General features: G+C 38.9%; 1 protein-coding gene across 1 annotated transcript; it reads right to left on the reverse strand.

Annotated features, from left to right (window-relative positions):
* Nucleotides 1–756: 756 nt before the first annotated feature.
* Nucleotides 757–26,567, reverse strand: LOC140228435 (uncharacterized). The gene is made up of 4 exons (XM_072308653.1): nt 26,484–26,567; nt 8,151–8,486; nt 3,613–3,926; nt 757–1,411 (listed from the first exon to the last, which is right to left on the reverse strand). Exons 1-4 carry the CDS (start codon nt 26,565–26,567, stop codon nt 757–759), a joined length of 1,389 nt encoding a protein of 462 aa, XP_072164754.1.
* Between the last annotated feature and the right edge of the window lie 1,206 nt (nt 26,568–27,773).

Here is a 27,773-nt window from a genome sequence, read left to right on the forward strand (position 1 = left end):
GCTAACAGATTGTCCTAGAAATTCATTTGCTTTTCACTTGATATCGTTGGGTCAGTACACCGCGATCCCTTGTTTATCAGTCAACTTTTGCTCGGCCAACAAACCTCTATCCGTTCCCCGGAATCTGGCAACACCAACGTTTTTACGGGACCTGGGGCTAGGCATGTTCTGTTGAATGGTGTAGATCCCACAGTTCCTGTAGAGATTTGGAAGTGATTTACGTAATATGTCCACCTCACTGATTCATACGCACGTGTCATTGTGCACCGTGACTTTTATACTACATGGGCATGTTGCAAACTTTGGTGGCACAGATTCTTCTTGCCACGGGGATCTTGAAGATCGACCTTGATAAATGATTCCTATGGATCACGTATCTCCAAAGAACAAGTCTCCTATGAACATACTCTCTAAGGAAACCAAAAAGTCAAAAAGTGGCACGATAAGTCCCTAAAAATTAAATGGTTGATAGTTTTCGCGTTCATCACAAACTGCTCAATATGGCTTACTTCTGATGTCGCAAACCACATACGTTTGGCGGTGCGGTCCGAACTACTTGTAAAGTGTCGAGAATCCTAGTGTTTAATCCCACAGATTACCTTTTGAATAGATCTGTGAAAGCATTATATGAATATCATATGTGATAAGATTAAAACACAAACAATGGCATTTAGTCATGAAAAAAAAAGTCTTATTGGCAAATACCAATAAAAAAGGGTAAGATTACTAAAAATGAAGCAAAGAATCCTTGATTGCCTAGGAAGCGGAAACCTTGATTCTGGAGAGAAACATCTCCTCGTAATACGGCATTGCCTCGTCTGCCAGGTCAATGACATCGGGAGGGAGATCATCCCTTGGTGGAACAGGTGGAGCTGCCAAGAACCCGGTGCTCTCCACGGCAGCGGCCTTGAAGATCTTACTACGATACCGGTTAGGTGACGGCCACTTCCATGTCTTGAGCACCTCTTCAGAAGCCTCCCACTCCAACATGGACTCGGAGTAGGGGAAACCCATGGCCTGGCAGTACTTGGACATCACCTCACCGGGATGGTTGAGTAGGTCGGAGGCATCGATCACCATCACGGACGGGTCGATCTTCTCCTTCACGTACTTCCACAGGTTGTAGTGATGCTGGAACATATTCTCCAAGTAATACACAGCTACGAACTGACGCAAGTCGAAGGTTTTCTCCTGTGCGTCCGTTGGCAATATGTTGCTTGCTTTCAGCTGCCTGAATCCAGCTTTGCGCAAGGAGTTGTACACCTGGAGGGGGTGTCTGAGAAGAAAGCAATGTCTGTATCCCAAAGGGAAATATTTCTTCTTGTCATCTGTATTCATCCCGCAGCTTTCGTCCTTCACAAAGACGTACTTGCTTTTGGATTCCTCTAATCTCTTCTGTACACTGGAATACCTGTAATGACACACAATATATATATATATATTTTATATATATATATTTTTTTTTTTTTTGGGGGGGGGGGAGGGGGAGGGGAGGTGGGAGTTAATCAACGGAAGTGTACTTTCAAATGAAGATTACTCAGCTAGTACGGCTTGATTGCTGCAAACGTTCATGTTCACTTTCGTGAGGCATTGGTAAATTCTAGTCAATTCAAAAGTAAATTTATTGAATTTATAGCCATAAGAATAGTGCTAAGAAAAGGAGACAAACATGAAGTGTACAATTTAAGTACAGAACAAGCTATTCAATATACCATCCTTTCGAAAGATTTGAAGGAAATTATATCAATATACAACAATGGAAATGATTTAGAAGGCCAGAGAATAATATTATACAATATTCTGTGGAGGCAGTCCTCAGTAAGAACCATGATTACTTGTTCAATGCAGTACAATGCTCTCAGATACAATGCGAACTAATTTTGCACGTCAAATTGCGAGATTTGTTGGTAGCAATAAATAGTGCCATAGAGTATTTGAGTACCGTCAATATGGCTTTACGTTGGCTTGAGGTTTGAAGGATATGCAACTGTTTTGAGGGTTTTGAATACGCACCACGTGGAACGTATTGGTAAAATTTCGTTTTTCATAACATGTAGTATTTTCAGGAATGACATGCGTTTTTCAATGCAAATTTAAGGTGTTAATGGTCCTTTTTGCTGGTACCGTTACCTAATATAGATACTTCATAGATATTTCGTTCCACATTAAAGTTAGATGAACATTCCAGGGTAAATGCTGTTAGAAACTAACAACCAGAATTGCCTGGACGATTTGATTCATTTCATAAACTGCAGAATTCAACACATGTGGAAGTTTAGTTAACAGTCTGCCAAGCTATGATTCTGTCTAAGTGAGCAAGTAAACCTCACAATGTATTAACACAAACTATCTATATTATAATAGTAAAGAATGTTGATGTCCCTATCAGACAAGACACATTTAAGAGCAATGCTAAAATGTAAAAAAGAAAAAAATGACATTAATCAGTCATTATACAAACATGCAATGCCGGCATCACTGTCCTGCAGATACTAGGTGTTACAAAAAAGATTTCCCACTTTTGATCCTTAATAGTTCAAAAACTATATATCAGACAACACTGACATTGATATGAGCAGTAGCTGAATTGTGTACAATTTTGTTGAAGGCAATTTCAAAATGGCAGCATAATTCAGTTTCATTAAATTAAACATTAATGTTTCAGTTAGGTTTCAGATTTTTCTCTATTTTCAAACCTTTGTACAAAACTTTAACTTTGCACAGATTGGTGTGTATGGGAGTGTGTAGTTGACACACAGACAATGGTCCTGGACAATGACCAAGGTTTGAATACTCCATTATTTATTCATGAGAAATTCCACTGTCACAGCTAGACCTCCATGCATTAAAAACGGAAAACGCTAACAATTTTCTCCATTGCATTTGATAATTTTCATTCAGTACTCCTCAGAGTCAAAGTACCGGGGGCATTTTGGGCTTGGATATACTGTATTTCTCCCTCTGCTACAGTTTGTGTAATTCGATCTATTCATGCTGGTTTAAGCCTAAAAGGTTTTCAGCTCTTTATAATTATTTAGAATTCGAAGGGAAATGTTTCATAATCGTTAGATTTTCCCGTTACTTCATGAAGGAGATCCTGTGTACGTCACCCCTGAAATCATTGCAGATTTCCTTTCGTCCCTCTAGCATGATGTTTTTCATATCAATTAAATGCTATCATTCTTATTTTCAGCATTTTATTACTTTAAATATCAGTTGCCTAAGAATGATTTGTTGTATTTTTTTATTTTGTACATGTATCTTCAGTTTTTGCTTTATTTTGTTATTAACATTTTGTACTTTTCCATTTTTTTTCATTTTTTTCTGAAGAGATAAAAGTGTGTGTGTGTGTGTGCGTGTGTGTTTGCGGAACGATGTTGGTGTGGGATGGGGTCTGCAGCCTAAGCCGCCCCCCCCCCACACACACACACATACACGTTTGGTTTCCCGGCCCCAAATATTCCTTCAACAGTTATCATTTACAAACCTTTGTACTCACATTATCATCACAATGAAAGAATGATGCAGAAATAAAGACAAATTGAACTCGTCTAAGATTTGATGACAATGTCAACATGCTCATTGACATTGAGACAAACACTTTAAACTTACGTCAGTTGATCGGCCACAAATTCGCAGTTGAAAACTATACCAAGCCTCTCGCTGGCAAGTGAGAATTCTCTTTCGTGTCCATCATAACTTCGCGGGATGTCGATAATTCCTGCCTTCTTCATTTCCTCTTCTGCGAAATGACAGAAACCGTAGGGCTCGTACCAAATTTCGCAGTCGGGAATGCCGCTCATACACCTAGCCAAAGCCGTGGAGATCATTCGGGGTGTCATCCACATGACGGCCCTGCCTGCTCCCTCCCGATCGTTTGGATCTTGTTGCGCCATGGCTTTCGGGTTCACTCGAGCAACTGCCGGCTGATCAGGCCAAAGTAGTGCCGTTATGTTTTTACACACTCTTAACTGGATAGAGAAACATAGGGTCTACTTTTAACGAGCTTGATCCGGCGCCCCGAGGTTTAATAGGTATAGGCTACTCAGCGAGGTTCATAACAACTGGCATAGATCGCAGTGGGATAAGGGATAAGACTGCTCGGTTTGAAGGTTATCTACATTGTCATGCGGATCGCCTTTTGACTTTGTTAGAATGTCTTTGTTTGTTTATTCTTTCTTTCTGTAATCTATAATTTCTTTTCTGTATATTTTGGAATCGTATCATCATTCAGATCATTTTAAAACAAAAACTCAAATCAATGCTGTTTAATGATTATAGTTTTGTCTGGTTAGAATCTTTTTGCGTTATCCTCTTTCAATGCATGGCGGACCAATTTGAAGTGTACGCTTGCTTTGCCTCTGGTTTCAGCGTTCACGCTCCTATAAAAATCATTACACTAGTACTCATACAAACATGTACTTTGAATTCGTTATGAACTTGATTGTAGACACATTATGCTCGTATAATTGTGTATTTATATACTGGTTTTTTTTCACTCAGTTCTTTTTTTTTCCCTTTTCTTTCTCTTTCCTTTTACCTCTTTTGCTCTTTATTCCTTCCTATTTAAGCTTTTATGTATAGTTTTGTCATTAGTACTTTGTGCCCTATCTCCACTGCAAAACGAATTCACGTTGGCATTTTGTTTTCCTTGAACCCGCGGTTACAAGCTTTGCTTTTGCGGTTCTTTCAGATTTGACATGTTAATGAGAATTGTTTTTTATGTACATATGCTGACACACTTTCTAGTCAAGATCCACTTTATATCCATGGTTTGTATCTTGCTTGTATATATATATATATATATATATATATATATATATTATTATTATTATTATTATTATTATTATTATTATTATTATTATTATTATTAATGGTATCTTTATTCAACAAATCATTGATCGCAGCCTGAGGCTGAATTACAAATGATTTTACAAAAGTGAGAATATACATACACAGTATTACATAAAAATACAAATGTAAAATTACAAAATCAAGCTGACACGCAGGCTCACACAAAACAAGAACAATTCGAACAAGAAAGAAACTCTCAGACACTGCATACACAAGAAATAATGAAAATTTGAATTGACATGGACCATTGACCCTAAAGTTTCCAAAATAATCACTGCCAATCAGTACATGAATATTCATTAAATTCCATAAAATTACATTATACCTTAAACCATTTCCGGGTATGAGACAAAAAAAAAATATCACATATTAATTTTATGTTTGACCTTTAACTGTAATATTTTCAAAACAATTTCTGCCCACCAATACATACATATTCATTTAATTCCATGAAAGTTCCTTGAACCATTTCCCAAATATATATAAACAAAATTATTTTCACTTGGCGTTTGACATTTGAGCTCAAGCCCCCCCCCCCCCCCCCCCGGAAAAAAAAAATTAAATAATACGAATACACACTGAGTTTCAAAATATACCCTCCAGCATTGCACAAGCAAGGGAAAAACAAAGAAGAAGAAATATACATTTGGCCTTCATCTTTAATCCTAAAATTTCAAATATATATAACATAACATAAACATAAATATTCATTAACTTACATGAATGTACATTGTACCTTAAACCATTTCCGGGTATGAGGGAAAAAATATAACATTTTCACTTTATGTTTGACCTTTAACCCTGATATTTCCAAAACAATTTTTGCCCATCAATACATACATATTCACTTAGTTCAATGAAAATTCCTTGCACCATTCCCCAGATATATAAAAAAAAGTATATATATATGAAGAGTTTGTTTGCAAAAACCGATAAGTCCATTTTTTAAGATCCCGAAGTACGGTCTCTGTCACAAAGCACAAAACAATACCCTTCAAATGACACATTGGTCACTACACACAAAGGTACATTCTTGAAGCCATGGTCAAAAGAACCAAAAATTCTCTCACTATTCCCCCATTTCTCTTGACCCTCAATCGCAAATATCTCCATTTGACAAATATGGACTTATCGGTTTATGCAAACAAACTCCTCATATATATATATATATATATATATATATATATATTCACTCCACGTTTAATCTTTGACCTTTGACTTCACGGCCCGAAATATTCTCTCAAATAACGTAATTACACCTCAGGTCATTGATATACATAACAGGTTTGAAATCAATTTAAAAAAAAAAATGTTTACCATGACAACGCTTTTCGTGACCAACACAATAATCATACCTTTCACATTCATATTTCAATACCACAATGTACACCAACTTTAATTTCAGTTACTTCACAATTGCCTATAATAAAAAAAATCTCATCCAACTATTTCCCTATTTATTGTGAAGTATTCAATAACCCAATAAGATATGGAATTGGGCTTCTCTTGTACCTTTCTGTTCTACACCTCACAGTGTGATATTGTGTTGACCTTATTAATGATGAAGAGTACCTGGTCTGTCGAGGTGCTGGTAACCAGTGCCTGAATTGTTGTGACTTAAGCAGTGACTTGGCAAATTTGCAGCATACATCATGCCTGCGAGCCTCAAGAGACTGAAGTTGTGTTATTTCGAGAGCATTGAGATAAGTGCCATAGGATTCGCCTAAGATCGTTCGTAGGGCTCGTTTTTGCACCCTTTCAATTTGGAGTGACAGCTGTTGTGTAAGACCCGGATGCCACACCGGGACAGCGTATTCAACCAGGGGTCTGATGTAACCTGTGTACACTTTTAACAAATCTTTCATTGGAAGTTTAAAAGATTTCAATGATCTTAACATGAACAATCTCTTACTAACCTTTGACAGCATGGCACTCACGTAGCTGTCCCATTTGAGGCTAGACTGCACAAGTACACCTGGGATTTTTACCACATCCACTTCAGCCAAAGTCTGGCCATTTAGACTACATTGTGTAAAAGGCAACTGGGTTTTACCAAAATCAACCCTCATGACATGACATTTAAAAGCATTCAGTTGCATGTTATTTGTAGTGCACCATCTGTCTAATTTCTGAAGGGTACCTTGCATTTCACCGACCGATCCTCGTTGTGTTGCTTCCGCTATCGTCATGTCGTCTACATATTTCCAATGTTCAATACTGGATGGCATCAAGGCGTCGTTAATGAGAATCAGGAATAACACTGGGCCCAAACGTGTTCCTTGTGGTACTCCCGCATGGAGAGATCTACTTGAGGACAGGCAACCACGGTAGTGAACACGCTGGGGTCGGTCAGTGAGGAAGTTGGCAATCCAAGATATGAGAGAAGGATGGACTTGTAATTCAACCAACTTTGACATGATTATTGAGTGGTCTACTCTATCAAAAGCTTTGGAGAAATCTGTTGTAACTACCACGGGAGTAGTACCTAGCTTGTCGGCGTTTTTGGATAAAAAGTTGACAATATCCACTAAGCAGTGCGTACATGACATACCAGCTCTACTACCAAATTGTTTACTGTCAAGGGAGGGATCAATGGCAGACACCAACCAATTAGTGATAAACAACTCAGCAAGTTTTGCAAAATGATCTGTAAGTGCTATTGGTCTAAGCTTATCGATTCTGGCTGGTTTCTCTTTCGGGACAGGAACTACTATTGCTTGCTTCCACTGATGTGGCACAACACGTTCAGTATAGGAACTGTTCAGAATGTGACATAACGGGGAGCTTAATTCAAGTGAAAACATCTTTATCACTCTCGCCGGGATTCCATCAGGTCCACAAGACTTCCCTGGACTCACTTTTTGCAACTCTCGCATCACTTCCCATTGTTCAAGTCTTGGAAGTGGTGGGGTATCAGACGTCAAGGGTGGGAGTTTGGATATGTCAAGGGGTGCGATACCACTTGAGACGCTTATGAAATGGGAATTGATGGTTTCAGCGACACTAACGTCTGCTTTCGACTGATCAACATCCGGAACATGGATTATCTCGTTTAACTGGCTACGTGACGTCATGAGCTTAATGTTTTTGTACCATGACGCAGGATCATCATTCTTCAATTTGGCAACACGATCATGATAGAATTCTTTCTTCGCTCGGTGAATGCTCCTGCAGATTTTATTGCGACAGGATTTCCAAGCACTTATGGGGCCGTTCACAAAGAGATGTTGTCGTTTACTTATCAGCGATTTCACTTCAGGGGTGATCCATGGTTTGTCTCTGTTGTGGGCTCGTACCTCCTTCTGAGGGAAGAATGTGTTCAGGGCTTGGTGAAGGATGGAGTAGAACTCATCACATTTAGTCTGGGTATCTGGGGCATCATGAACACCAGACCAGGACTGATTTGAGATCCACCTACCAAAACATCTTGCGTCAGAGTCACGGATAGGTCTCAAGACACGCCTAGTCAACACATTGGGCTCTCGGGGAAATACTTCCTTGGGAAACCAGGTTACCACGTTGTGGTCACTTTTGCCGAGGGGGGAAAGAATGGCAACTTGTTTGTAGAAGTCCCCGAGATTTGTTAAGATCTTATCCAGGATTGAGCCAGATCTTGTGGGTTTGTCCACTACCTGTCGAAGAGAGAAATTGGCATAAATGACATCTGTATCTAGCCGATATATATATATATATATATATATATATATATATATAGATATATATATATATATATATATATATTTATTTATTTATATATATATATATATATATATATATATATATATGTATATATATATATATATATATATATATATATATATATATATATATATGTATATATATAACACATAACACATAGACATGAAGTGAAATATGCAAATAAATGTGCTGGAACTATTCACTGTGTCTCGAGTGTCCAAGACCAGTGCAGATTCAGCAATTCAATTCAGTTCAATTCAATTATAAAAATCGCCAAAATCAAATCAAAGTCACCTTCATTCTTGCACCAGTCATTACCCATGGCCAGGGATAGAAAACCTCCTCTTATCAATATAATCTCTCAACAGTGACGTCAACTAAACTGCTAAACGCCATTTTGTGAAATCATAACCATACGTCACTAATCACTAATTGGTGTGCATAAACATAAGTTCATGAGTCAACATACTCTTCATCATGCATTATCCACGTGTGCCGCATGAAGAGCGCCTTGAAATTTTACTCTAAAGGGTATCTCAAGCATTTGAAAATACGCACGCACAGCTCTTACAGCTCTTAAAAAATGGACATTTTTCTTTTTTGTCTTTGTGTTTTGGTCTTCTTTTTTGCATGCATCAGATGCCTCGGAATAAGTTCAGCGAATTTCAAGTCGATTTGACTTCATAATAACATGACGTCATACGAGACCAGTAAATTTGAAATTACTCGCGGGCAACTTGTCGCATGGAATATTTCGTTAAGAAATCAGTCATTTCGTCGATGAAATGATTATTTTGTAACGAAATGACAACGTTTTGTAACTAATTGAACATTTCGTCCACGAAATGATAATTTCGTTAACGAAACGGTCATTTTGTCGACGAAATGACCAATTTCGTAAAGAAATATTCCGTGTGACACTTGGCGCTCCATGGTTTTTGTCCATGGTTTAAACCATGGTTTCTTTTGTACCACCTTCGTGAATTCGGGCCTATGGGTTTTAAAATTGTGCCCTCCATTTTTCAGTGGTGGTCGGAATCACGTCCACAGATTCGGTTGAAATTGAAACATAGGCTTCGATTTGGAAGGAGATTTTTTTTTTGTGTGTTGTTTTTGTTTTGCAAAACGTATTAAGTATGTGGGTAGAACCTGTAGATTATCGTGTCATTTTACTATCGCTGCCATATTCTGCACACATTTCGATCATGTCACAAGCATCATTCATAAATTAGCAACTTCTTGATCAGGCGCAAAAAGTTTAATAAATATTCATTTCTGTATCATTTGCAAGAATACATATCCTATCGCTTCCAAACGGATTATTCATGGAGCAGAAGTTCTTAATCAGAAAGCATCTTGGATATGCAAATGTGTGTCCAATGTAAAAATTCTTTATTTCTGTACTTAGTATCTTGGCAAATGCATGTTATATTGACCCCATATTTTGCACACATTAAAACCTTGTGAAATAGATCATTTCACAAAGGAACAACGTCTTGATCAGAGGCCATCTGGGCTGTGCAAAGGAGGTTCAACGTTCAACAATACTTTATTCAGTCTCTTGCTCAATGTTTGTCTGATCGCTCACATATTTTGTACACATAAATTATAGGCTATGCTAGAATCATGTCATAGAATAACATTTTTTTTTTTTTTAATCAGACGAGATCTTGACTATGACTATTAGGGTAAAAGGTCTGCAAAGTAATATAGGCCTATGGATCTTTGAATATTGTATTGGCGACTTATATTTGTCGAAGATGGGCAGAATATATTTCCTATTCTGTGAAGGTCCCCAAATAAAATCTCGCTATATGTTGAAATTCATTGTCGAAGGAATAAGAAGAAGCATAAAGTCTGTCTTATATATCCCTTTCAAACAAGCTCCTCTTGTTCGAGAGAGATAGAGAGGACCAGTCATGAAGGTCACGAGAAAGACGTTTATCGCGCTGCGGGGTATATAGGAGAAAGACGTCTTTGAGCACATAGATAGGGAGCTCAAAGTCATAGGGAAGGAGATGATACAAGGGCATGAGAAAGTCAAAATAAGAAGCAAGCACAAAGGGCTGAAGGACAGTGAGAGGTAAGGGCGAAGGATGAGGACAATAACTCTGAAAGTCAGGACAAAGTTGAACTTGGGAGAGCAAGGCAAGAGTTCTGACAGACCAAGCAAAGTCAAAATGAGTAGGGACAGAGGGAAAGTTCTGAAGTGAGAGCAAGGTCAAAGCGAGGGAAGGACAGAATGGACATGTGAAGGTCAGAAGAACAAGTGAGCACATGGTCAAAGTGGTGAGAGCATAAAATAGACTTGTGAAGGTCAGTGAAGTACAAAGGAAAATGAACAAAGAGAGAACTCCGCTGAATGCAAAGCAATTGAGATTGGGCTAGCTAAATTAGTAATTTGCAATAGCGTTAGCGAGACATCCTCTACACAGACTAGTACAACGATCATGAAAGCAATGAAAAACGTGTAATGCTATATACATAATGTTACATCAAACATCTTAACTAAAATGCGTGACAATATTTTATCCTGTATACAGGTAATTGCAAATACATACCCGACGCCCTCATTATACTTTGCACACATTATAGACCAGGATACATGGATCATTTTTATAACATAACACCTTCTAGATCATTTTAGATCTTGACCACGTAACTGACGATCAAAGGTCAAATATCATAATTTGACTTTGTCTGTAGAACTCATTGCTGCCATATTTTGCATAATAATGGCATCAGATTCATTTCAGATAACTTTATTCCAAGAACATCTTCCTTTATATTTTTAAGACTGAAGATGGAATTTCATATAGTCACCATTACCATGATTACTGTGGAATATAGCTAGCTGCAGATCACCTCATTCGTCATCAATGACGAATTCAAAGTCTAGGTTATTTATCAGTGACGACAAAGAAGGGCATAAGGATGGTCATTTCCATTATTACTGCTATTTCTATTGCTGGAAGTAAAGAAAAATCTTGATTTACTCTCATTTCCTCAGTTCACTGTCCTCATTCAATTTGCTGTTTCTGTTCCTCCCTAACTTTCATCATTTTCTCATCTCGGATGTAGGCGATCTAGACTGCGGCTGCCGTCTACAATGAGGTAAACATTAATAAATGTCAGTAATGCTTACACGTATCTATCGTTATTCTTTGATGATTTATGCCTCTTTAAAGGACAGATGTTAGCTAAATGAATGTTCGTCAATCATTGCATGCGATGCACTTTGAACAGTCAAACAGTCAAGTACATAATGATATCCTTGAACATCGTGAATGTTATCAAGCACGCGCCAGAAGCTCCCGCCCACAAATGATAATCGCACAAAATCAACGTGAAATACAAAGTCAACGTTGGAAAGAACCCCGCCGCCTTCCATATAGACAAAACACAACAGAGCATCAGAATCGAAGAAGAGCCATACGGGCGATGTCTACACTGTTGACGCGTGCCCATGAATTTATCACTCATGTATAATAATGAACCTGTTGCACCCCCCCTTTATTTTCGCCCCTTACCCTCCCCTTGCGTTAGCACAATATGTGTCGTGCCTTAGTGGGTTTAAACAATTTTGTGGTAGCAAGACGTACATACACATATCATAATGAGTCCTGAACATTATTTTGTAAAGTGTGAGCAAGTTCTTCAATTAAAAAAACAACAACAAACAAACAAAAACAAAAACAAAAAAACACTGTTCTACAGGACCTCTAATCGAAGTCGTGCAGGTCCTATTAATAATGATGAATATATTAAACGTAGTGCTTTACAAGTTATCGGGGTCAAATTTTCGCCAAAATATGGCAATGCGAGTAGGTTTGGAGGTATAGGAGTTGATTGTTCAAAGATAGATGTAATTTAGTCTCCTTTTCACTCTATTTGGAATGTAGAGCCCTTGTATACAGGCCTCTTCTTCTGGAATGTCAGCTAGGACGCCCTCTTTGCCAGCATTTCCGCTGCGTTCTGCTACAAAGATCTCATAAGTAACTGTGGTAATATAGGAATAAAACTGATGATCACGTCATATATAATAATATGAAAGATGTAATGGATCAACGTGATCGTTTTGCCAAAGTGCGGTCATTGCTTCAAACAAGGAGTATCTGCCTTATCAAAGAGTAATATAATGACCGTTCAACAATAAGAAGGTGAATTCCGATTTACAAATTAATTATCATACATGTATTTATGTGTTGTGACTGCCAAAGATTTAATTTTTCTTTTATTGTGTGTTTTATACTCATTGTATTTCTTCCATGCCCCGGGAGGGGCCGTTTTAAGAAATAAAATTCATTGTCATTGTCATTGTCATTGTCATTGTCATTGTCATAACATTTTTTTTTTAAATCTCAGAATATGGCTGGATAGTCCACATTCAGCTGCACTTTGGCCTTCCATGAGGTCCAGTTGGGTGTGAGGCGGGACCACTTCACCGGGTTAACACCCTGCTCTTTGCGATGAATGAATGAAGCGGGATCTTTTACATGCATGAGTTGAGCCAGCTCTTACAAAATAATGACACCTCCATTTTATTCCCTATCAGGACAAGAGTGGACGATATGATTACACACAACATAACAACATAGCTTAGACAGAAATCCAACCAGGATCCTTTGACACTGGCGGCAGACGCGCTACCGATTGAGCGAAGTCACCGTTCATGTCTTGTCGGCTCCTTTGCCAACAATTACGTTCACGATTGCTACATGACAGGTTGTATAGGATTCTGTCATCACATGCATCTTGATAATGGGTAGCAAAGAGCTGTGAGTGATACCGTAGTGTAGCGCCAGCTATAGTTTCAAATTGTTCACTGTGTTCATAAGATTTCTATTATGTATGAACTGATGACATTTTATTACAATTTCACATGGCAGCCATATTAAAGCTGTGTTCGCACATTGTGCATGAATCACAAGAGATAGCATTCGCATATCTGCAAATGATTATGTATTTAGATGAGGTAGAGTATAATATAGCTTTATTGCGGAAGCTTCTTCCAAGATCGGTGATAGCTGAGCTTGCAGTGCAGCACGTGATGATAATCATAACTTAGAACTATGACATTATAGCAACTTTGAAATTTGCACGATGATGAGAAAGATTGCAGGGAAAGACAAGGTAGATTGCTTTCTGCAGGAATTGAAGATATTTGAACTTAATGTAAGATAAATGGGCATTCAATTTAACAGTCTACGTATGACACTAAAGCCCTGCTTTAACAGACCTAACCCCGACAACGCAGAGACAACCTGAGAACAAAGTTCCTCTCCAGCAGGGGAGAAAGAGAGGGGTACCGTTTAGATACACACCGAAAATCTTCTCCGCGTAAGTTTCCATTACAACCTTACCTACCCCTTATGCGCGAAGGGGTGTGGTTACAATCCACGCACGCGTGATCGGCGAGCGGTGCGACATTTTGTTTGGACTATTGCGCATGCGTGTTGAGTATATCAAAGAAACGCTTTGATAGAATGGTTATCGGGGTATGTCCGGGTAATTACCCGAGCTATCTTGAGTAGAATTAGGCAAGAGTTACCGCTACATTGTCCGAGCAACATTTTGCTGGGATTGTTTTAACAGGCAGGGTAACAAAAAATGATAATAATAATAACTAGAAATGTCGCTTTGGCGACTGGTATGCCTCCGCCATAATGCATGATTTTCCCAATAGGTCTAGATAGTACATGTGGACAATGTGTGATTACATTTTCACAAAATTGGCAAAATATTGAAATGAAAAGTTTGTCACAAATGTGTTGAATGTTCACCTTCCTTGACCTAGGTTTAATTGGATGAATAGGAGAGCATGTATCTAGGGATTTAAGGACTTTAACTTGACTTTGACCCATTCATACATTTAGGCATTGAGTAATTTTCAAGGTACAGGTGTGGAGAAAAAGTGCAATTTCTGAATTGAATAGTAAATTGTTACCATTTTCATCTGGCCCTTGACCCTAAAATTCATAAGATAATTACTTTCAGGTGGAACATGCATATTATGTACTAAGTTTCAAGATAACTTGAGCCACTTCCGAGATATGGAGGAAAAAGTTAGTTCAGCACTTTCACTTGATCTTTGACCTTTTGACCTTTGAGGCAAAAAAAGAAGAAAAAAAAAAGACTTTCCAGAGAATTTCTATTAGGTTACACACGCATACACCAAGTGTAAAAAAAAAATAACCCTGCTGGCACTGCATAAATATGAGGGTAATAGTAAAATTTTGAAGTCTTGCACTTGACCTTTGACCCCTGACCTTTGACCCCATGAACCCTACATTCTCTAGATAATCACTTCCAGTCAGTACATGTATATACTATGTTCCATGAAGATACCTTGAACAATTTTCCAAGGTACGGAGAAAAAAAAGAAGTTTTAATATTTCTACTTGACCTTTTGACCTTTGACCTTTGACTTCATGACCCAAACTTTCACCAGAGAATCTTAATTGGGTAATACATGTATAAACTAAGTTTCAAGAAAATCTCTTCAGGCATTCAATAGATATGGTGGAAATAGTGAAATTTTATGTATTTGACCCTGACCTTTTGACCTTTGACCTCATGATCCAAACTTTCACCAGAGAATCTTAATTGGGTATTACATGTATACACTAAGTTTCAAGAAAATATCTTCAGGCATTCAATAGATATGGTGGAAATAGTGAAATTTTATGTATTTGACCTTGACCTTTTGACCTTTGACCTTGAGCATGTGCACCCAAAAGTTGATAGGCACAACTTCACCCCCTAATACACATACATGCCAAGTTTCATTAGGATACCTCAACAGGTTTCGATAGTTACCTTGTCCACAAAATTCATTACGGGCGGACGGAAGGACGGACGGACGGACGGACGGACGGAAGGACGGACGGACGGAAGGACGGACGGACGGACGGACGGACGGACAACCCGAAAACATAATGCCTCCGGCACCACTTCGTGGCGGAGGCATAAAAATAAGGGGGAACAAAGATTGCCCGGACGTTGTCGCGATACCTCTTGTTTGAAAGGCTCTGTGAAAACGGGGCTTAATGATCTTGAGGCTGGGGAGGTATAACAATGGAACTATTTTTTTGTGCCACTCGGGCCTCCCTTGCATCTAGTCGCCAGAAGGATGGAATGGTAGGGGTGGGCACAGATGAAAGTTGGTACTCATTAAAGGGTGTGTACAGTTCTGGTCGAGGAGAGGATTTAGCTTTTAACGTTTTGCGAGATATTCAGAAACCACTCTAAGAGATGTCAAAGAGCATGCAATTCTAAGGGGTATCAAAAGTTTATTTGATGAAAATCGGTTTTGAAATGGCTGAGATATCTAAAAACAAGGTGAAGCAAAGAGATCCTAATAAAAGGCGTGAACTGTTTCCCTTTATTATTATCACTCTTTTTGGATATCTCAGCCATTTGAAAATCAATTTTCATTAAACGTTGAATCCTTCTTAAAATTACAGGCTCTTTCATATTTCATGAGATGTTTCTCATTATCTCACTTAGGAATGTTCAAAACATGAATCCCCACCTCAACCAGTACTGTACAGTCCCTTTAATATGGTAGAGGCAAATCCCGTGATTACTGGCAGCCATAGAGTGCAGTTTCCTGAAGCCTCCGAAAAATTGGGACAAGTTTCCAGCACACCCTCGCTGAGTAACTATAGAGTCAGGACCTCGATCCCCATGAACCCGCATGCAGGGTTTCGTTCAGTAGTTCTTACTACGCGACCTAGCGAGCCATCCGTAGCATGTTTGCAGATACCCTTCTATACTGATTCATGTCATGATAAACATAAGCGAAATAACTTGGTAATTTGACAACTTAATCAGGCTAAAAACTAACAAATTTATACCATGTATGCATAAATGCATTCTATATTAAAAAACGTGTTTCATAAGATCAATACAATTTGGATTAATTTCAAATTCAAATTTGTAAGATCACAAGTGCTGATCTACATTTTTAACAAACATGTCGGACAAAAAGAACCAGCGTGAATCGAACCTGTCATCTACTCCTTCCTAGGCAGCGACACTATACCACCAGATTATCCCTGGTTGCCGGCAGTGACACGATGAACTTGGAACAAGATGATCCACATGTTTGTTAAAAATGTAGATCAGCAGCTGCGATCTTACAAATTTAATCTGTACAGAGGGTAGACTAATTGAAGAAAACTCATACCCCATATCTTCACCACTCTGCTTAATAATCACTTGCTTTCATCTGATATGCCTTGTCTGCCTTGGACTAAACAATGTCGGAATTTGGAGCTTGGGTATTTGGTTCCAAGCACCACATCTTGCATCAATAGACACTGAACAACACAAACGCAACTTTGAGAAAACTAACCACGAGACACTTAAAAGAAGATTTTCTTCCAATAGTGCAGACGATATGCAAACATTCCAGTTAAGCATTTATAAGTCGATTCACAATATTTGACGCCAGCTGCGCGCGTAGCAAGGTTTTATGGCAAACATTCAGATACACTGTACACTATTCCAGATATCCTACATCAACATGTTAAACTTTTCCCACCACGATTTCAAGGTACATAGAAGCAAACACATTACAGTGCAGAGAATGTAACAGCGTTTGTCATGTTAACGTCGACTCATTTGCTTTTGCTTGCATACACTTGTGTGTTTTGATTCAGGACTGAGTGCGCAGTGGAATTTCTTGAGATTGACGAGAAAATTGTCCTAGGCCCGAATTCACGAAGGTGGAACAAATGAAGCCATGGTTTAAACCATGGACAAAAACCATGGAGCGCCAAGTGTCGCACGGAATATTTCGTTGCGAAATTGGTCATTTCGTCGACAAAATGTCCGTTTAGATACACACCGAAAATCTTCTCCGCGTAAGTTCCATTACAACCTTACCTACCCCTTATGCGCGAAGGGGTGTGGTTACAATCCACGCACCGGTGATCGGCGAGCGACGCGACATTTTGTTTGGACTATTGCGCATGCGTGTTGAGTATATCAAAGAAACGTTTTAATAGAATGGTTATCGGGGTATAATGTCCGGGTAATTACCCGAGCTATCTTGAGTAGAATTAGGCAAGAGTTACCGCTACATTGTCCGAGCAACATTTTGCTGGGATTGTTTTAACAGGCAGGGTAACAAAAAATGATAATAATAATAAAAATAAGGGGGAAAAAAGATTGCCCGGACGTTGTCGCGATACCTCTTGTTTGAAAGGCTCTGTGAAAACGGGGCTTAATGATCTTGAGGCTGGGGAGGTATACCGATAGAACTATTTTTTATGCAACTCGGGCCTCCCTTGCATCTAGTCGCCAGAAGGATGGAATGGTAGTTGTTGTTGTTGTTGTTCATTGTCCATCTGTGAAGATGGCTGGATAGCCCATATTCAGCTACACTAAGCTGTTCTTCCATGGGGTCCAGTTGGATATGGGGTGGGACCACTTCACCGGGTTAGACACCCTGCTCTTTGCGATGAATGAATGAAGCAGGATCTTTTACGTGCATGAGCTGTGACTCTCTCATACACGGGACCTCCATTTTATGTCCTATCCGAGGTAGGGGTGGGCACAGATGAAAGTTGGTACTCATTAAACGGTGTGTACAGTTCTGGTCGAGGAGAGGATTTAGCTTTTAACGTTTTGCGAGATATTCAGAAACCACTCTATGAGATGTCAAAGAGCATGCAATTCTAAGGGGTATCAAAAGTTTATTTGATGAAAATCGGTTTTGAAATGGCTGAGATATCTAAAAACAAGGTGAAACAAAGAGATGCTAATAAAAGGCGTGAACTGTTTCCCTTTATTATTATCATCACTTTTTTGGATATCTCAGCCATTTGAAAACCAATTTTCATTGAATAAACGTTGAATCCTTCTTAAAATTACATGCTCTTTCATATTTCATGAGATGTTTCTCATTATCTCACTTAGGAATGTTCAAAACATGAATCCCCACCTCAACCAGTACTGTACAGTCCCTTTAATATGGTAGAGGCAAATCCCGTGATTACTGGCAGCCATAGAGTGCAGTTTCCTGAAGCCTCTGAAAAATTGGGACAAGTTTCCAGCACACCCTCGCTGAGTAACTATAGAGTCAGGACCTCCCCATGAACCCGCATGCAGGGTTTCGTCCAGCAGTTCTTACTAAGGGACCTAGCGAGCCATCCGTAGCATGTTTGCAGATACCCTTCTATACTGATTCATGTCATGATAAACATAAGCGAAATAACTTGGTAATTTGACAACTTAATTAGGCTAAAAACTAACAAATTTATACCATGTATACATAAATGCATTCTATATTAAAAAACGTGTTTCATAAGATCAATACAATTTGGATTAATTTCAAATTTAAATTTGTAAGATCACAAGTGCTGATCTACAATTTTAACAAACATGTCGGACAAAAAGAACCAGCGTGAATCGAACCTGTCATGTACTCCTTTCCAGACAGCGACACTATACCACCAGATTATCCCTGGTTGCCGGCAGTGACACGATGAACTTGGAACAAGATGATCCACATGTTTGTTAAAAACGTAGATCAGCAGCTGCGATCTTACAAATTTAATCTGTACAGAGGGTAGACTAATTGAAGAAAACTCATACCCCATATCTTCACCACTCTGCTTAATAATCACTTGCTTTCACCTGATATGCCTTGTCCGCCTTGGACTAAACAATGTCGGAATTTGGAGCTTGGGTATTTGGTTCCAAGCACCACATATTGCATCAATAGACACTGAACAACACAAACGCAACTTTGAGAAAACTAACCACGAGACACTTAAAAGAAGATTTTCTTCCAATAGTGCAGACGATATGCAAACATTCCAGTTAAGCATTTATAAGTCGATTCACAATTTTTGACGCCAGCTGCACGCGTAGCAAGGTTTTATGGCAAATATAATATCAGATACACTGTACACTATTCCAGATATCCTACATCAACATGTTAAACTTTTCCCACCACGATTTCAAGGTACATAGAAGCAAACACATTACAGTGCAGAGAATGTAACAGCGTTTGTCATGTTAACGTCGACTCATTTGCTTTTGCTTGCATACACTTGTGTGTTTTGATTCAGGACTGAGTGCGCAGTGGATTATGTTTTTGAGATCATGTTACAATAAAAAAAAAAACAACAAACACGCTCAAGCATATAGTTAATTTCTTGAGATTGACGAGAAAATTGTCCTAGGCCCGAATTCACGAAGGTGGAACAAATGAAGCCATGGTTTAAACCATGGACAAAAACCATGGAGCGCCAAGTGTCGCACGGAATATTTCGTTGCGAAATTGGTCATTTCGTCGACAAAATGTCCGTTTAGATACACACCGAAAATCTTCTCCGCGTAAGTTTCCATTACAACCTTACCTACCCCTTATGCGCGAAGGGGTGTGGTTACAATCCACGCACCCGTGATCGGCGAGCGGTGCGACATTTTGTTTGGACTATTGCGCATGCGTGTTGAGTATATCAAAGAAACGTTTTGATAGAATGGTTATCGGGGTATAATGTCCGGGTAATTACCCGAGCTATCTTGAGTAGAATTGAGTTTATTTTTATTTCACCACGGGTCACTCACTTCAGCCAATGGCTGTTCTTCTGTGAGTCCGTGAAGTAAAAAATCATACAATTACAAAATACAACATTTTATACATAGTATAGGAAACTTTAAAAAAAAAAGAATTAAATACAAAAATCAAACAAACAGACACTCAAAAACAAATCATAGGAAATCATGCATACTACATAAAGAAAATGAGAATTAAGATACTGAAAAAAAAAACAAAGGAAAACGATTAATGCACAGTGTTACAGTTCAATGCAAACAATTACTGCGTATATAATTTATCCACCTTATGTTTAAATGTAAAAAAAGATACACTTTGCTTTACATCATCTGATAAATTATTCCATAATTTAGCGCCTCGATATGTTACACTACGTTTCTTAAAATTAGTTCTTGGGTGTGGTACATCTAGTTTCAATATTCCTTTTCTCAGTATATAAGTAGTCGGCTTAAATAGAAATAAATTACATACAATTTGTGGCATAATCCTATTTACAATTTTATACATCACATACAATAACTGTTTATCACTTCTTTCAATAAATGTATCTATCTTTAACTTTGCATTTGTTTGTATCAAATCAAATAATGCTTCACTCGAAAATCTCCATTTTACATTCATAGAAACTCTCAATGCTCTATTTAATAATTTCTGAATTTTATCAATACGTCTTTTCCCCGCGTTTCGCCAGATTATACTACAGTAATCAATCCTACTTTGAATAATAGTTTTACAGAAAATCAATGCCATTTGCTCTGTTATAATTGCTCTGTTATAATTAGGCAAGAGTTACCGCTACATTGTCCGAGCAACATTTTGCTGGGATTGTTTTAACAGGTAGGGTAACAAAAAATGATAATAATAATAAAAATAAGGGGGAACAAAGATTGCCCGGACGTTGTCGCGATACCTCTTGTTTGAAAGGCTCTGTGAAAACGGGGCTTAATGATCTTGAGGCTGGGGAGGTATACCGATAGAACTGTTTTTTATGCCACTCGGGGCTCCCTTGCATCTCGTCGCCAGAAGGATGGAATGGTAGGGGTGGGCACAGATGAAAGTTGGTACTCATTAAAGGGTGTGTACAGTTCTGGTCGAGGAGAGGATTTAGCTTTTAACGTTTTGCGAGATATTCAGAAACCACTCTATGAGATGTCAAAGAGCATGCAATTCTAAGGGGTATCAAAAGTTTATTTGATGAAAATCGGTTTTGAAATGGCTGAGATATCTACAAACAAGGTGAAACAAAGAGATCCTAATAAAAGGCGTGAACTGTTTTCCTTTATTATTATCACTTTTTTTGGATATCTCAGCCATTTGAAAACCAATTTTCATTAAATAAACGTTGAATCCTTCTTAAAATTACATGCTCTTTCATATTTCATGAGATGTGTCTCATTATCTCACTTAGGAATGTTCAAAACATGAATCCCCACCTCAACCAGTACTGTACAGTCCCTTTAATATGGTAGAGGCAAATCCCGTGATTACGGGCAGCCACAGAGTGCAGTTTCCTGAAGCCTCCGAAAAATTGGGACAAGTTTCCAGCACACCCTCGCTGAGTAACTATAGAGTCAGGACCTCGATCCCCATGAACCCGCATGCAGGGTTTCGTTCAGCAGTTCACTACGCAACCTAGCGAGCCATCCGTAGCATGTTTGCAGATACCCTTCTATACTGATTCATGTCATGATAAACATAAGCGAAATAACTTGGTAATTTGACAACTTAATCAGGCTAAAAACTAACAAATTTATACCATGTATACATAAATGCATTCGATATTAAAAAAAAACGTGTTTCATAAGATCAATACAATTTGGATTAATTTCAAATTTAAATTTGTAAGATCACAAGTGCTGATCTACATTTTTAACAAACATGTCGGACAAAAAGAACCAGCGTGAATCGAACCTGTCATGTACTCCTTCCTAGGCAGCGACACTATACCACCAGATTATCCCTGGTTGCCGGCAGTGACACGATGAACTTGGAACAAGATGATTCACATGTTTGTTAAAAACGGAGATCAGCAGCTGCGATCTTACAAATTTCATCTGTACAGAGGGTAGACTAATTGAAGAAAACTCATACCCCATATCTTCACCACTCTGCTTAATAATCACTTGCTTTCACCTGATATGCCTTGTCCGCCTTTGACTAAACAATGTCGGAATTTGGAGCTTGGGTATTTGGTTCCAAGCACCACATATTGCATCAATAGACACTGAACAACACAAACGCAACTTTGAGAAAACTAACCATGAGACACTTAAAAGAAATTTTTCTTCCAATAGTGCAGACGATATCCAGACATTCCAATTAAGCATTTATAAGTTGATTCACAATTTTTGACGCCAGCTGCACGCGTAGCAAGGTTTTATGGCAAACATTAATATCAGATACACTGTACACTATTCCAGATATCCTACATCAACATGTTAAACTTTTCCCACCACGATTTCAAGGTACATAGAAGCAAACACATTACAGTGCAGAGAATGTAACAGCGTTTGTCATGTTAACGTCGACTCATTTGCTTTTGCTTGCATGCACTTGTGTGTTTTGATTCAGGACTGAGTGCGCAGTGGATTATGTTTTTGAGATCATGTAACAAAAAAAAAAAAAAAAAAAAGACACGCTCATGCATATAGTTAATTTCTTGAGATTGACGAGAAAATTGTCCTAGGCCCGAATTCACGAAGGTGGAACAAATGAAGCCATGGTTTAAACCATGGACAAAAACCATGGAGCGCCAAGTGTCGCACGGAATATTTCGTTGCGAAATTGGTCATTTCGTCGACAAAATGTCCGTTTAGATACACACCGAAAATCTTCTCCGCGTAAGTTTCCATTACAACCTTACCTACCCCTTATGCGCGAAGGGGTGTGGTTACAATCCACGCACCGGTGATCGGCGAGCGACGCGACATTTTGTTTGGACTATTGCGCATGCGTGTTGAGTATATCAAAGAAACGTTTTGATAGAATGGATATCGGGGTATAATGTCCGGGTAATTACCCGAGCTATCTTGAGTAGAATTAGGCAAGAGTTACCGCTACATTGTCCGAGCAACATTTTGCTGGGATTGTTTTAACAGGCAGGGTAACAAAAAATGATAATAATAATAAAAATAAGGGGGAAAAAAGATTGCCCGGACGTTGTCGCGATACCTCTTGTTTGAAAGGCTCTGTGAAAACGGGGCTTAATGATCTTGAGGCTGGGGAGGTATACCGATAGAACTATTTTTTATGCAACTCGGGCCTCCCTTGCATCTAGTCGCCAGAAGGATGGAATGGTAGTTGTTGTTGTTGTTGTTCATTTTCCATCTGTGAAGATGGCTGGATAGCCCATATTCAGCTACACTAAGCTGTTCTTCCATGGGGTCCAGTTGGATATGGGGTGGGACCACTTCACCGGGTTAGACACCCTGCTCTTTGCGATGAATGAATGAAGCAGGATCTTTTACGTGCATGAGCTGTGACTCTCTCATACACGGGACCTCCATTTTATGTCCTATCCGAGGTAGGGGTGGGCACAGATGAAAGTTGGTACTCATTAAACGGTGTGTACAGTTCTGGTCGAGGAGAGGATTTAGCTTTTAACGTTTTGCGAGATATTCAGAAACCACTCTATGAGATGTCAAAGAGCATGCAATTCTAAGGGGTATCAAAAGTTTATTTGATGAAAATCGGTTTTGAAATGGCTGAGATATCTAAAAACAAGGTGAAACAGAGAGATGCTAATAAAAGGCGTGAACTGTTTCCCTTTATTATTATCATCACTTTTTTGGATATCTCAGCCATTTGAAAACCAATTTTCATTAAATAAACGTTGAATCCTTCTTAAAATTACATGCTCTTTCATATTTCATGAGATGTTTCTCATTATCTCACTTAGGAATGTTCAAAACATGAATCCCCACCTCAACCAGTACTGTACAGTCCCTTTAATATGGTAGAGGCAAATCCCGTGATTACTGGCAGCCATAGAGTGCAGTTTCCTGAAGCCTCTGAAAAATTGGGACAAGTTTCCAGCACACCCTCGCTGAGTAACTATAGAGTCAGGACCTCCCCATGAACCCGCATGCAGGGTTTCGTCCAGCAGTTCTTACTACGGGACCTAGCGAGCCATCCGTAGCATGTTTGCAGATACCCTTCTATACTGATTCATGTCATGATAAACATAAGCGAAATAACTTGGTAATTTGACAACTTAATCAGGCTAAAAACTAACAAATTTATACCATGTATACATAAATGCATTCTATATTAAAAAACGTGTTTCATAAGATCAATACAATTTGGATTAATTTCAAATTTAAATTTGTAAGATCACAAGTGCTGATCTACATTTTTAACAAACATGTCGGACAAAAAGAACCAGCGTGAATCGAACCTGTCATGTACTCCTTTCCAGACAGCGACACTATACCACCAGATTATCCCTGGTTGCCGGCAGTGACACGATGAACTTGGAACAAGATGATCCACATGTTTGTTAAAAACGTAGATCAGCAGCTGCGATCTTACAAATTTAATCTGTACAGAGGGTAGACTAATTGAAGAAAACTCATACCCCATATCTTCACCACTCTGCTTAATAATCACTTGCTTTCACCTGATATGCCTTGTCCGCCTTGGACTAAACAATGTCGGAATTTGGAGCTTGGGTATTTGGTTCCAAGCACCACATATTGCATCAATAGACACTGAACAACACAAACGCAACTTTGAGAAAACTAACCACGAGACACTTAAAAGAAGATTTTCTTCCAATAGTGCAGACGATATGCAAACATTCCAGTTAAGCATTTATAAGTTGATTCACAATTTTTGACGCCAGCTGCACTCGTAGCAAGGTTTTATGGCAAACATTAATATCAGATACACTGTACACTATTCCAGATATCCTACATCAACATGTTAAACTTTTCCCACCACGATTTCAAGGTACATAGAAGCAAACACATTACAGTGCAGAGAATGTAACAGCGTTTGTCATGTTAACGTCGACTCATTTGCTTTTGCTTGCATGCACTTGTGTGTTTTGATTCAGGACTGAGTGCGCAGTGGATTATGTTTTTGAGATCATGTTACAATAAAAAAAAAAAAAACACGCTCAAGCATATACTTAATTTCTTGAGATTGACGAGAAAATTGTCCTAGGCCCGAATTCACGAAGGTGGAACAAATGAAGCCATGATTTAAACCATGGACAAAAACAATGGAGCGCCAAGTGTCGCACGGAGTATTTCGTTGCGAAATTGGTCATTTTGTCGACAAAATGTCCGTTTTGTTAACGAAATTATCATTTCGTGGACGAAATGTTCATTTAGTTACAAAATGTTGTCATTTCGTTACAAAATAATCATATCATCGACGGAATGACTGATTTTGTAACGAAATATTCCATGCGACACTTGGCGCTCCATGGTTTTTGTCCATGGTTTCATTTGTACCACCTTCGTGAATTCGGGCCATTTTTTGTCTTGCTTGCATTGTGTGAGCCGAGTGTGATGGACCACAATCACAGAAACAAACGAATGTCGCCCTCACGTGGGCTTAACCATACAGCATTGATCAGTCCTACCACAGAGGAGAGATTCATCCGTCCTCAGTGGGATTATTTCAAACGCAGGAAATTGGAAGACGCTCGTTGAACCATGATCGTCATTGGAAAGCTTGCTGAGATTTATCTATGATGCCCAGACACTGGCGACCGGAGCTAACGTCTCTCCAGGGAGCTTCGAATGAGGCTGGTATTCGTAGTTTCTGTGAAATAAAAGTGTGTTAGTAGTTTACGTACAAATTACTTGTGTGGAAAAAAAAAAGGATTGTAGAAACAAAAACCGAGAGCGGTTGGTTCTGCACACGTAGACAAGATGTATTGAAAAGAATACGTTTTATTTAAGACAAGAAAAATTACCTAGATAGATTAGATCAGTATTTTGGCAAAACTAAGCGAGACTTGATGGTTTTAGTGGAGTTTGCATTGTCAGGTTGCCAATTTGCAGTGCGCTCATGCTAGATCTAACCAAATTATAGGGAACGAGGCTGGAATTTTCAGCTTAAGCTTAAAGGTAATATGAGTTACTTTTTGACGTATGTCATTTGAATACCAAATGCCACAATCTTCGCACGCAGACTTACAAAGCTTGCCAGCGAAGACTTATACTCCAATATTAACCACATCATGACTAACTAGTAAGCATCCCATTGTTGTGTCACGGCACAAAATATCTCGTGGCAATAGCAGGGTTAAAGTAAAGCATTTCGCGATACGTCACACTTACGTCAGTGTGGTAACAGACAGGCACCAGCTGATGGGATGATCAGAATCCGACAAGCATATTACCTTCCTGAGTCCTCGATACAACTGAACCTCACCAGGGCCTTCACCGATGCAGACTGGATTACAGGAAACGGCCGCGGTATCCATACCGGCAAGTTCCGTCGTAGTTGAGCATGGCTGTAAATCCCTCGATTTTAAGCAGTCTATCCAATCAGCTCGAGCTTATCGAACCTGAATTTCTCACGTTTGCCCCCTGTGTGAACCCGATGGACTGCACTCTAAAATCTCTGCCAATATTTTCATAAAAGCTTTCGATTGAGTCCTCATGCGCACTCTGCTGAACCACAGAACAAAGCATTTTTTTTCAACTACCTGTATAACGACACGCTTTGAGGTAACTCTTCTAAAGGTGCTTTGAGTCATTGTGAATTTTATTTTACATGTAAACAATATATCGGGAAACTTAACAGTGACGTTAAATATATATATATATATATATATATATATATATATATATATATATATATGATTTAACCATGTTACATTTCAGCGTCCCCATTCAGCTTCCATACAAGTTGACGCTTCACATTATTCTTTTTTTTTAAGGAACAAAAGAAAAAAGAGAATAAAGTTACATAGAGTGCCAAACGTAGGCATTAACGCATGATATGCGTTTTGTGCTTACTTCCTGCTGCCCTCTGTGCATCGAATTTCTCCTGCATATACATATACATACATACATACATAACATGCACAATACATGCAGGAGAAAATGGCATACAGTACTGTTTTAATGACCTGTAGGTCTTAAAAACAGTTTCGTTTGATGGATTAGTGATGAAAGGTGATCAACGGAGTCATCCCACTAGACCGACACCCACGAGTCATACAGCCCACGAGTTTGACATTGAAAACAGGTTCATGAGTCATACAGCTCACGAGTCATGCAGCCCATGAGTTCGACACTAGGCAAATAAAGCCCATGAGTTCGACACTAGGTTAAAAACAGCCCATGAGTTCGAAAGATACAACACGGGGCTTAATGTGTCGGTCTCGTGGGCCTTGTTAGCTTAGTGTCGAACTAATGGGCTGTATGACTCGTGAGCTGTATAATTCATGGGCTGTATGACTTGTGAGCTGTCTGACTCGTGGACTGCATGACTCGTGGGTGTCGGTCTCGTGACGTGCACCCTCATCAACATGACAAACACAGCACAAACACATTGCAATGAACATGCAGTGGGAAGATCTAGCCATGAAAGTAGCATGTGCGCCCCTGGTCCCATGGCTACGCACCAAAGCACTTAATTCCGGTATAAGAGGAGGCATTAGTAATTGTCTATCATACTTAAG

Source organism: Diadema setosum, chromosome 5, assembly GCF_964275005.1.
Source record: "Diadema setosum chromosome 5, eeDiaSeto1, whole genome shotgun sequence".
Classification (NCBI taxonomy): Eukaryota; Metazoa; Echinodermata; class Echinoidea; order Diadematoida; family Diadematidae; genus Diadema; species Diadema setosum.